Raw genomic sequence first — 12,958 nt, 5'->3', positions numbered from 1 at the left:
CAAGAATTTTATTTGTAAAAACAGTTTTAATTTGAAAACCATCACCTTAAAGCTAAAGCATTTTAGCCCTATTCAAAGCATTAGCAAGAGAAATAGGGATATTTAGGCTACAACCAGGCCAGGCAAAAGTTCCTTTTGAAAACACCACACAACTACTTGGTAATAAGGATTCTAAAACTGCACACCATATATTTTAATGTTCTCAATTGTATAATAAAAGTAGAAGTAGTAAACATATTAGAAATAATTCAGGCTTTTAAACCAGACAGTGTAAGTTGAAATTCAAGCTCTGTCACTGACTAGCCATGTATTCTTGGCTTATTTAATTAACTTCTCTGAGCCTCTTTCGTAAAATAAGTTATAATGCCTTATTTTACAGAACTGTTTTAAGATCAAACAAGATTATGTATTTAAAGCACTCAATACACTATCTGACACACAGAAAGCATTCAGTAATAAATGACAACTACTGTCCTTACTAAAAAACATATTTTGTACCTTAACTTACTTTTAAAAAGCACCCACACAACATCTGGCACAGAGAAAGCATTCAACAATAAATGACAGCTATTATGATTACTAACAAAATACTTTATATCTTAACTTACGGTAGAGGAAAAAAATTCTAATAGCTTTTGAATAAGGGGAAATGTGCCAGAAAAAGAAAGAGTATTATACTAGCTGGATCCTCTGTTTCATCCTGTGAAATAACATAAAAAAAATTTTTTTTCCCATCTTCAAGGCATGTGATTATTGATGGCTATAATATAGGTACTTGGAAAAGATTTGTGTATTTTCAGTAGGATTCTTGTGAGATACTTAAGTTACTTGAATAGCCAATGAATGCTGGTATTTTGATTAAGCATCTGCTTATATAATGTAACAGGCTGGACAGTAGAAACACATAGCTTTATACCGTAAGAACTTTTTAACATAAGAAGGCCTGAGCATAGGGAGCCCTGGTTGGACTGGATCCCAGGACCCCAGGGTCATGAACTGAACCATGGCAGCCTCTTAACCAACTGAGCCACTCAGGTGACCCCATTTAAGAGTTTTAAATTCTTTATTTATCCCTGTTGTCTTTGGTTTGTATTGCTTTCTACACTGAACAACACTCTCTTTCTGTCAGTAAAATCCTTTCAAAAACAAGCTCAAATCGTCTTCTCCAAATATCCATGATCACTGACAGTGCTCAGTTAATCATGCTATTGAACATAAAGCAGATACTATCATTCATACCAACTACTGTCAAGTCCTTTAAAGTTCATAATTCATTTTCACATTTTATTTATCTTATTTGTGCCTCAAAAAAGTCCTGACTAAAGTAGAATGAGAATTAAAATTTTATCTCCCAATGGCTGACTCCAGGTCTGGAGAACGAATGCATTTAACAAAAAAAATAAAATCTGCATTTTTTTTTAAAGATTTTTTAATTTATTTGACAGAGAGAGAGGTCACACATAGTCAGAGAGAGGAGGAAGCAGGCTCTCTGCTGAGCGCAGAATCCGATGCGGGGCTCAATCCCAGCACCCGAAGGCAGAGGCCTTAACCTACTGAACCACCCAGGTGCCCCTAAAATCTGCATTTTAACAATATAAGAAGACTGAAGTGTAAAGACTTAATGGAAACCACAAAAATCTTAAGAATAGAAGTTCAAATCTACATCTTCTTCATCATCCTCCTTACTGCTCAGGCTAACGTATCTCTCCATAGCAAAAAACTTAGAGGTAGAGCAGGAATCATTGTCCTAACTCCCAAGAATACGGACTTTTTCTATTAATAAAGTCCTTGTGTTTTGCAAAACCAAACCTTGGTTCTTATCTATTTTACTAACTAGATTTTGTAAGTATACAAGTGACACCCAAAGTAGTAAATATCAACTAAATATTACCTAAATGGAAAAACATTTTAGGCACTAATATTACAACAAAGAAAAATGGGGGTTTGGTAGCAACTTCACACTGATTTGTTAGTAAATAATCTAAATCCCCCCAAATTTTGTTTATCTCTATCTTGTCAAATATTTGTAATATACCAAAACTACTAATATAAAAGCCTAATTGCCTTGATTACAGGGAATTTTCAATTAGATGAAATTCCTTCATAGCACACTAATTTATTTCAGGTTAATGAAGAACTATGTTTCAGTACACAAAGAACTTTAATTCTACCTTAACAAGGGAATTTCATATTCCTCCAGTGGGCATTTACTGAGTAATGGCCATATACAAATTTATTGTGCCACTTTTATAACAGCACTCTATTATCATATGTAACTATACTATCTGAAGCATTTACTGAATAGGAAGACACTAATCCAATTAGGAAATCACTTGTAATCATATACTTTTTCACACTATAGTCATAAAAATTAATACCTCTTTTGATTTCTGTATTTCTACATTGCTGTATTTCTATAACTTACAGAAATTATTTTAAGATTTTTCAGTCCACTTTCAATGCCAAGTGAGAACAAATTCAAAGTTAGTTAGCATACTTATCAGGAAAAAATAAAACATTTAATTAACAATTAATTAACATACAGAGTACTACTAGTTTCAGAGGTAGAGTATAGCGATTCATCAGTCTTCTGTAACACCCAGTGCTTATTACATCACATGCTCTCCTTACTGTCCATCTTATTAGTAAATAAGGTTTTATTTAAAATCACCCAAGGAGGTAAAAAAAAAGTCACCAAGAAAGTCAATCAAGAACTATTAGCACCATGCCACTTTACAATATATGAAAAACTTAACATGAAGGCAAGAACTTGAAAATAGAAAGTCAATTCCATATATATATTCATCAAGTTTCTTCTTATAATTTTTTTTTTTTAAGTGCTAAAACCAACCTGGTATAGAAAGTGTTGGTCCCCCTTGGTAATGTGATGATCCTGTATCCTGGGTCAAGTCAAACAGTAACTCTGAAGAATTATTAGACACAACTCGTGCTGAGTTCATTACATAACCCTGTTAAAATATTTCAAAGGAAGAATATTACATTTACTCAATGTAGTTATAATTATTTTGGTTTCATAAACTTTTATGAAGGTAAACTGAAGTGTATGTCAATATTATAAGAATAGCCTTTGATGACTCAGTTAGCAATTAATAAGTTATAATATGCAGAGGTAATTATTACTGTCAAAATCATCATCTACTAAAATTGAAAGCAAGCTCTTACAGCTATTGTGTTTCTAACTAGCCAATTAAAATAGGGCAAATTCTGATCTGGTTTTTTTTCCCCCAAGAGAAAGAAAACATATACCCATTTTAAATCAGCAGGATTGAAACACTCTAGAGGACTACTAAAAATGCAGTATTCCCATCAAAGAGCAAATGGTAAAACTTTGCAAAATCTATGGGTAAAAGTAAAAAATGAGGAAAATACACTGACCTAAGTATAAATTTAAAAGCTTCCGTATCTCTATAAGCCCCCCAGACAAAATATCAGGACAAACAAATTAGGAATCAGTCTGCAATATTGTGCATCAGGATTAGGGATGAATATAGCACATGGTTTGAGTTTTAGCATCATCTTTATTGGAAAAATTTATAAGGCAAGTGTCAGGAAAAGAAAGAATGGATTCGCCCCCTCAGCCCCATTCCTCCTGCTATTCCACAGGAAGCCGTGTGAGATTGAGGTAATCTCCCATCTCATAAGGCAAATATAAACACTGCGTGGTCAACAGGGTAAACCCAAATAAGAAAGTCAGGCAAACAGGTTAGAATGGAAGCTATTTATAGAATAATCTGAGACAGCTGCTCTGCTCCTGGAAGCCTTAGGGTTCAAGGGAAGTTTTAGCCTTTCCATCAGGAGAAAAGATGGTCCCAGCTAGTAGGACCACCTTAAGAAGAGTGAAAAGTATGAGATGAATGATAATGTGCTCAAGAATTAGGTAGTATAAATTTGTGTATTTAGTATAATTATGAAAAGTGTGATCAATTTAGGGATGTATACACGAATACTATTATATATTAAACATACTGTTAGACACACTCAAAAAATATATTCCAATTCTATTTTTAAAAGACCATTATTGTAGAGTAAGCTCTCAGAGGAATTTTGAACCATTCTATATGTCATAATATACAACAAGCAAAAGTTTTAGGATTAACAATGCTTAAAAATCAAAAGAGAAAAAGTCACCTTAAGAGAAAAATGGGCAAAGGCTATAAACTGAGACACTTCAAAAGCAAAATACAAATGACCCATACATAAAACTCTTTCCAACTTACTAGTCAAAGAAATGCAATAAAGACAATGGCAATTTTTAACTACTGAATTCGGGTTTTTTGGTTTGGTTGTTTTTTTTTTTTTTTTTTTTTTGACACAAAGAGAGATCACAAGTAGGGAGAGAGGCAAGCAGAGAGTGAGAGGGAGAAGCAGGCTCTCTGCTGATCAGAGAGCCTGATGCAGGGCTCTGAGATCATGACCTGAGCCAAAGGCAGAAGCTTAACCCACTGAGCCATCCAGGCACCCCTGAATTCACATTGTTTTAAAGATAATAATATGTAATACAAAATAACTGCCTACTCCTCTTTAAAGTATTCAAGTAATTAAAGAAAAAGAATGAATAGTTACACAAAAATATGAGACTAAGAAGAAAAAACTAAGTGTAAGGTGTGATTCTGAATAGGATCCTGGTAATGAAAAATGACATTAATTGAAACTCTGGTAAAATTCAATTAAAGTTTGAAGATTACTTGTTAATTACCTGACTATGATACATAAAATGTTAGCATTAGGGGAAACTAGGTTAGGCATATACGAGAACTCTCTGTATTATTTTTCTTGTAAGTCTAAAATTAGCTTGAAATAAAAATTTTAAAAGGGTCACCTGGGTGACTCAGTGGGTTAAAGCTTCTGCCTTCGGCTCAGGTCATGATCTCAGGGTCCTGGGATCAAGCCCACATCGGGCTCTCTGCTCAGCGGGGAGCCTGCTTCCTCCTCTCTCTCTGACTGCCTCTCTGCCTACCTCTCTGACTACTTGTGATCTCTGTCTGTCAAGTAAATAAATAAAATCTTTTTTAAAAGATTTTAAAAATTTTAAAGTAATGATAACATTCACTACTGGCAAAGTAGAGGTTTTATTTTGGTACATTTTGGCATAAATATGTTGGCAGCAGCTATCAAAGGCTTTATGTAATAAGTTCACATCATTTGGTCCAATTATTCCACTTTAAAAATTTATGATAAGGAAATGAAGACATTTAATAAGAATTCCTTTTAATAACAAAAAATTAAAATCTGTATGTCCAACAAAAGAATGGTTAAATAAATTATGATAGACTATAATGCAAACACTATGTTTCTGAAAAATATCCAATGACATAATCCCAGTAGAATGTTCAGAGAAAAAAGAGGAATCCACATTTGTGTATGTAGTATGGTCCTGATTTATATAATCTATACCATGTCTGCAGGGGGGAAAAAAAATCAAAATATAGTATGTATCTTTCTTTCTTTCTAAACTTCTCTCCAAAATAAATATTAAAGATAGAACATAAAGGTTTTATTTCGCTTGTGCTTATTAACTAAGGGATAATTAAGTTTTCAGAATTTTGGTTTGCTAACTTTTCTATTGACACTGGTTTGTTAAGTTATGGAAACAAAATGAATGGAGTCAAAAGGTATAAACTTTTGGTTACAGAATAAATTAGTCATGAAGATGTAATGTACAGCATGGGGACTATAGATAACAACACTGTATTGCATATTTAAAAGGCTAAGAGTATAGATCTTAAAATTTCTCTCGTCACAAGAAAAAGAATTCTGTTAACTACATATGATGATAGATGTTAAACTAGATTGTGGTGAACATTTTGTAATATAAATAAATACCAAATGATTGTTATGTTGTACATTTGAAATTAACATAATGTTGAATGTCAATTATAACTCAATAAATTTTTAACATTTTAAAAAGAAATAACCTTTCCTCACTACACTCTGCACAAACTGCAGAATAAATAAAATACCAAATAAGTAAATAGTTGTTTTTTAAACAAAAAAAAGTCATAGAAACAGGTACTGAAGTAATCCAAACCACTTCTAGAATTTGAGGCCTAACAAGGCAAAATCTGTATTTGAAAATTAACACATAATATAAAAAATGCATAACGCCATATGACCTGACTGTAACCAAGCTCAATCTTGTTTCATAATAAATATCTTCTCCAAATATTTGCACTAAAAAAATGGAAAATGTTCACTTGTATTTTCCAAAATAGTTCTTTAACAGAAACACAGTTAATACTCTTAAAAATTTTATTAGGAAAACAACTCTAGTTAATTAAGCTCCAGAATTTCAGAGAACAGGCACACACTGTTCAACAATAACTGGTTGAAATAATTCTCCAAAAGGGAGAATACAAGAAGTTCAGAAAGATATCAAATACAATAGTAAGGGTAGAACAGACACTAGACTTTGATTCAGAAGACTGGCACATTTAACTATATATACCTTGGGAAGGTAACTTCTGAGCTTCAAGTTATTCACCTTTCAAATTGAAGTAATAGTCACAATTGTGTTTTAAATGTAATTGTACTTCATGATTCATACATGTATTAAATCAAATAGTTGTCACAACATTACTAATACAAAACTAGTATTATACCCTATTATATAAGTAGGTAAACTAAAGTTAGTAGAGGTTATATAGGGCTCCCAATACAGTCCTGCTTGTTATTGATGGAGCTGTAATGAGAACCCAGAACCTGACAGATTCCAAAGCTTATACCCTTAAGCTAGATCACACTGAATTAATTTTAGGTGATAATAATATATCACTATTATTGGCAAGAGCTCTGAAAGAGATGCTAGAGTGTAGAGATATTCCATGGAAAACTATAATTATAATTTATTAAAAGCAGTGGCTTCCAAAATTCAGAGTAAATTCCCTTAAACAGGAGTCTCAATTCATCCCCAGAATATATCTGTCATTCTTAACTTTGCACATTAGAATGCCTTGAAGAGTTTTTTGTTTGTTTGTTTTACAAGATACCATTTCCAGGACCCACCCAGACCAACTGGCGCAGCCTCTCCTTTTAAAAACTTACCAAGACTGAGAAACACCAATTGAGGTCTTTTGATTTTAAAACTATATGCAATTAGTTTATGAATCATGGAGCACTATACCAAAAACTAATGATGTACTATATGCTGGCTAACTGAACATAATAATAAAAAAAATTAAAATTAAAAACATAAATAAAACTATGCCAGAGAAATAAACATCTCAGAAATAGCTCTAGTTTCTAACTTATATAACACCAAAGATACAAACCTTCCCTTTTTTTTTCCCTCACTGGGTTCAATGTTGGAAATATTTTTATTTATTAAACTGAATTAAATAGTAAAGTTTCTTTTTCCAGTTTTCTACCCTGCAAAAGCTACAATTTATGAAAAGTAACTGAGTTAATTTGATTCTAACTAATAGCAAAAAATCTTCAATTTTAAGCAGCTTTTCATCTTTTCAAATATTAGTAATAACCTGCAGAACCTTAGGATCCATTTGAGAGTCAGTGGTCTGGTTAAAATCTCTCAGTTTAGAAATGAAGAAAATGAGGCTCAGAAAGGTTTCAACAATGCTTATTAACAAGGCTGAGTCAGCATTCAAGTATCTTGCTTCAAATCTAAGTTTTTTAAACTACTGGCCAAGGCTTATATCACTGTTAGTTATTATTTCAGATAGTTATTATCGGTATCAAGTAATAATAACTCAGAGAGAGAGAAACACTTGCCTAAATATATACTTTTATGATACATAACATCTTCAAAATATAAGTGGGAGGTCAATATAGTTAGCCATATATTTAAAAATCTGTAGTCCTCTTTTCCATTATTACATAAATTACAATTAAAATAACTCTCCTATGAAAAGTAACACCTCAAAATATCAATTTTTAGTACTAACAGATCTGCAGATTACCTAATAGTAATATGAAATAGAGGAAAAAAGCATTATTCCTACCAAACATATTTGGATTCAATTCTGGTTTTGAACTTGAATATTTGCAAGAAAATTAATAGGTGCTTTGATAGACAATAAGTGAATTACTGTCAAAGCACAAACATTTTCATTCAAATTTATTATTTCTCTAAAGCCAGTGCCAAATAGCTTACAATAGGCATGGCAAAATTACTGAGTTAGTTCAAATCCAACTAACAGCAAAGAATCTTTACATTTGGGATAACTTTTTTTTTGAGTAATGTAATTCCCTGACTTCAGGACCACTTTACACATTTAAAAATTATGGAGGCCCCAAAAGAATTTTATTTGGGTTATACCTATTGATATTTAACATATTAGAAATTAAAAGAGAAATTTCTTAAAATATTTATTTAAGTAATAATAAACCCATTACAGATTAACATAAATAACATTTTTATGAAAACTGACTATATTGCAAACACACAAAATATCAGTGAAAAGAGTGCTACTGTTCTACATTTCTGTAAATTGCTTTAATGTCTAGCTAAACTGTCGCAGTTTCATATCTGCTTCTGCCTTCAATTTGTTAGAATATGTTGTTTTATTTGAAAAATGGAAAATCTGGCTTCATAAAGATATATAGTTGAAAAGGGGAGTAGTATTTTTTTTAAGATTTAATTTATTTATTTGACAGAGAGAGATCACAAGCAGGCAGAGAAGCAGGCAGAGAGAGGAGGAAGCAGGCTCCCTGCTGAGCAGAGAGCCCAATGCGGGACTGGATCCCAGGACCCTGAGATCACACCAAAATTCAACAGTTGATATTTTCTTAAGAGTTTACTGTAATGTGGCATCTGACTTGCTATTTACTAAACTTTTCATACTTTGTTACATTAAAATCTATCAGTCAGTCTCACACTTTGGATCTTTTATCTGTATGATTCTGTAACATCATGCACTGGTTCTTTTGAAAATATTGGGGGTTTTTGGATTATGCTGATCCTCCAAATGTACACAGAATTCATTATACAATAACAAAAAATTGTATTTATTAATTGCACTACCGAGAGGAAAGTCTTTAAGTACTAGGAAGCTACCAAGATCATAGTGGCAAAGACAAGTTTTCCAAAATTCTAATTTGTGCTTGAAAGTGCAATTTTACCCAAGAAATGCTATCAGTTGTTTTCCTTTAAATGTGCACTTTGTTCAGTTTTGAGGAAATGTCTGCCAAATAACCAAGACTGAATCACTCACTATGTGTAGCAACCAGACTCTAAAGTGGCCTCCATTATCACCATCCCCTGGCGTTCATGTCCTGCACAATTCCCACCCCTTTGTGTAGGCAAGACATGGGACTTATTTCTAACCAACAGAACAGCAAAGGTGACAGGATATACAGGATTCTGTGTATATAACTATATTATGTAAGATCATAATGCCATTCTCCTAAGGATCTTCTCTTGTGGGCTTTGAGCAAGTAAGAAGCCATGTGGGAAAGACCAGTTGGCAAAGCCAGAGACTCCCAGTGTGACAACCGTTAAGAAATTGAATGTTGCCAATTACCATGAGAACTTGGAAGCAGATACCTCTCCAGTCAAGCTTCAGATAAAACTGCAACCTCAGAGTCCACACCTTGAATGTAGCCTGTGAGACCCTGAAGCAAAGGATCCAGCTAAGCCATGACCTGACTTCTGACCCATAGAAACTATGAGATAATAAATGTATGTGGTTTTAAATCATTGTTTGTGGTAATATTGATACACAGAAATATATAATACACCATGGTTTATCAGTCATTCTTTCAAGCAAAAGGAGTCTTCTATTTTTAAAAAGTGGGTTGTTTAGCTCACATTTCAATCACAGGAGTGTTTTTCCTCAAGATAACCATTGAGCTTCAGACACAGAAGTGCTTTTGCATACTATCCATTTCATCACACAAAATATTTTTAAAAGGCACATATTCAAGGTAGAGATTTTAAAAAATAACATGTTAATACTTCATCAAGGAAATCAAGCATGAATGTATTTTATTGGGAGTTCATGGTGGGAATGAATACAAAAACTACTCATACTTGGTACCACCGTCTTGATTCATACTAAGGCACCAGCAGTTTACTCAATATTACTTTTGCATCACCAACGCAAATGTCAACATGGTGGAAAAGGCAAATAGTGTCTTTTGTTATTATGACAATAGTACTGACTCCCAAACCCATGAAAGAGTCTCAGGGGACTGAAGACCACACACTGAAAACTACTGCACTAAGGCATTTTAAGTCTATATTTATATATAATATATATGTATATACTTATTTAAATACAGTAAGTCTGGATTGAAATCCCATATCTAACATTTTGCCAGCTGTGTGACCTTGAATAAATAATTTAACCTCTGTGAACCTCAATTTCCTCAACTATAAAACAGGATTAATAATAATAGTGCATCCTTTATACAGATGGTTAAGAATTAAATGATTAATTTATGTGTACCATTTAGAAACAAAGCATTACACATAAATATCAACTGTAATATTAACTATTACCATTAACTATTATTATTTATTAAGAGTTTTTTAAACTAATTATGAAGATATATTTTCAGAATAAAAATCTATAATGTCCTCTCAAAAGTTTTTCCCAATTAAGAACAAAGAGCAACTGACCTAATTTATAATCTTAAATAATTTTCCATTGTGCAAATACATTATGCTTTTATCATATTTTGATAAAACAATTTTCAATACTTTACCTATTAAAGTTAAGCATGTCACCTGATTTAGGAACTGGATGGATGAGTAGTTCCTGCAGTTATTACTCTGGGTACTGGCTAAGATATCATAAAGATAGGGACATTTTCTGATTTTAATTATGCTTCTATTAGATGGCTACCCAAGACAATCCAGAATTTTAATTGGTATTGTTTATACTGATAAGTAATATCCAATGTATCCCTGAGCTGTGTAGTTTCAGAAACACTTACAGGTTTAGACAAAGGCTGAACAATAACAGAACTATCGGAAGATCTAGATTCAGGATGAAAATTTACTGGCGACGCAGCCACTGGATTTGATGTTGGGCTGGTGTAGTGTTGACTTGTAGGCTTGAATGCAGCAGTAATACCTGCATTTAAAATTATACAATACATTAAATATCTTTTCATATAACCAATGATGTCATACTTCACTTTAAAAGTAAAAAAGTAAAGTAATACTGTACCTCGACTGAGTGCACCATTCTTTACTCCCCTTGAATATGAGCTGGGGTTTACTCTATTCAAAATATCTACAAAAAATTATATTTATTTTAAAATTCTTTATTTGAATAAAATATATACTAAGAAAATAGAAATCATGAATTGAAAACAATCAAATAGATTCCTGGAAGGAGTATATAAATTATCACTCGCTTAAAATACAGTTAATTTTAAACATATGTATCTTTACCTACTAAAGAAACAAGATTACTAGCCTTGTTTTATAAAGTTTTTTTTAATTTTATTATTTATTTGACAGACAGAGATCACAAGTGGGCAGAGAAGCAGGCAGAGAGAGATCGGGGGAAGCAGGCTCCCCACTGAGCAGAGAGCCCGATGTAAGGCTCCATCCCAGGACCCCAGAATCATGACCTAAGCCAAAGGCAGAGGCTTTAACCCAGTGAGCCACCCAGGCACCTCACTAGCCTTGTTTTATAGAATAAGAACCACCTTTCTAACTGTAACGCAAAATCCAAAAGCCAGAAGTAAAAGACTGATAAATCTGACTACATACAAGTCAAACTTTCTGCAAAGTTTCTTTTATGGCAAAGAAATATTCCACATAATTAGTAAAAATCTTCCAAAAATATATGTGTATAGAACCTATAATTAGTGTATATATCTTTCTTTAAAGGGCAACAGGGCTATAGCCACTCAGGTTTCTATCACTCAAAACCAAACCCCTATCCAACCTCCATATTCCATTCACACCTTCCCTGGAAGTATCATTATGAGGGATCTCACCAGATTATCTGCAGCATTAATCTTGAGTCCTGAAAGGGAAAAACTAGAACAGATTGCAGGCTAAAATTACAGTTTATCAGAGTAACTTATAACTTAAGGGGTTTCAAATCTACCAATATACCAGAATATACCAGAAGTCAATCTGAGCATAATACAGAACTCTCAGGATCACGTTAAAGTTCCTGATTCTGGCATGCAATTTCTGCAAGTTCTAGACTATTTGCTAGTCAAACTAAAATTGGGAAGAGTATGGATTTGCCAAAAATGGCTGGTTACAAAAACGTAAAAGCACAAACAAGTCCTAAACGTCATAAAAATTTCCTTTTTCCCTCACAGTAAAAAAGAACCAGATCCCATAAAATAACTCTATGAAGTACATGAAGACACAAAAGTAGGGCTGTTTTCTGATAAAGGTAATGCAGTGCTCTATACCTAAGCATTACTTATGTCTTATAGAATAAAAACCTTCTCACACAACTTGACACCATCCTCACTCAGAAACTCAAGATTAATTATTACTCAAACCATCAAAGAACTATTGGCTAATGTACTTTTTTGTGGCTGTATTCTACAACAAGTTTTTACTCCCCTTTCTAGCAGTTCTATATAAACACTTAACTCACATTCCATATATTAAAAATTTTATGGCTTACACAAAAACAATAATAAAATTCATTTAAATTCTGCATAACTGTCGAGAAAATAATTTTTACTGGGGTCAGTCTCCTTTTTGAAAGAATTATTTTAACATTAATAAACAATGTTCTAGTTGAATATGATTAACAATTTTCTACTAGTATAATTCAACTTGGTCTTAACTTGGTCTTAATAATTTTCAATAATTCTAATAATTATTTTATAATATGGTAATACTCACAATGATCACAATGACTAGAAATAGTAATTAAGAGAATGTATAATCATGTTCCACTATCATCAACAAGCATGCCATCATGCCTAGCTCAATTTACAATCAAAGTGGCACGCCACCTAGAACCTAAAAGATTATCAATCTGCCACAGGAAAT

The 12,958-nt window shown here is 32.7% G+C and overlaps 1 protein-coding gene across 8 annotated transcripts in view; it reads right to left on the bottom strand.

The window, feature by feature from the left end:
* ZNF280D (zinc finger protein 280D) overlaps positions 1 to 12,958 on the bottom strand; it is a 140,439-nt gene that overhangs the window by 107,212 nt on the left and 20,269 nt on the right. For all 8 annotated transcript variants that reach the window (XM_044231560.1, XM_044231559.1, XM_044231558.1 and 5 more), the window contains 3 exons: positions 11,151 to 11,216; positions 10,915 to 11,054; positions 2,852 to 2,969 (listed from right to left, as the gene is read on the bottom strand). In XM_044231560.1, the coding sequence (XP_044087495.1) occupies positions 2,852 to 2,969; positions 10,915 to 11,054; positions 11,151 to 11,216 (324 nt within the window). The remainder of the gene's footprint in view (positions 1 to 2,851; positions 2,970 to 10,914; positions 11,055 to 11,150; positions 11,217 to 12,958) is intronic.

Source organism: Neovison vison, chromosome 13, assembly GCF_020171115.1.
Source record: "Neovison vison isolate M4711 chromosome 13, ASM_NN_V1, whole genome shotgun sequence".
Classification (NCBI taxonomy): domain Eukaryota; kingdom Metazoa; phylum Chordata; class Mammalia; order Carnivora; family Mustelidae; genus Neogale; species Neogale vison.
Note: the sequence above shows the minus strand (reverse complement) of the source record. Positions and strands in the feature narration are given on the sequence as shown.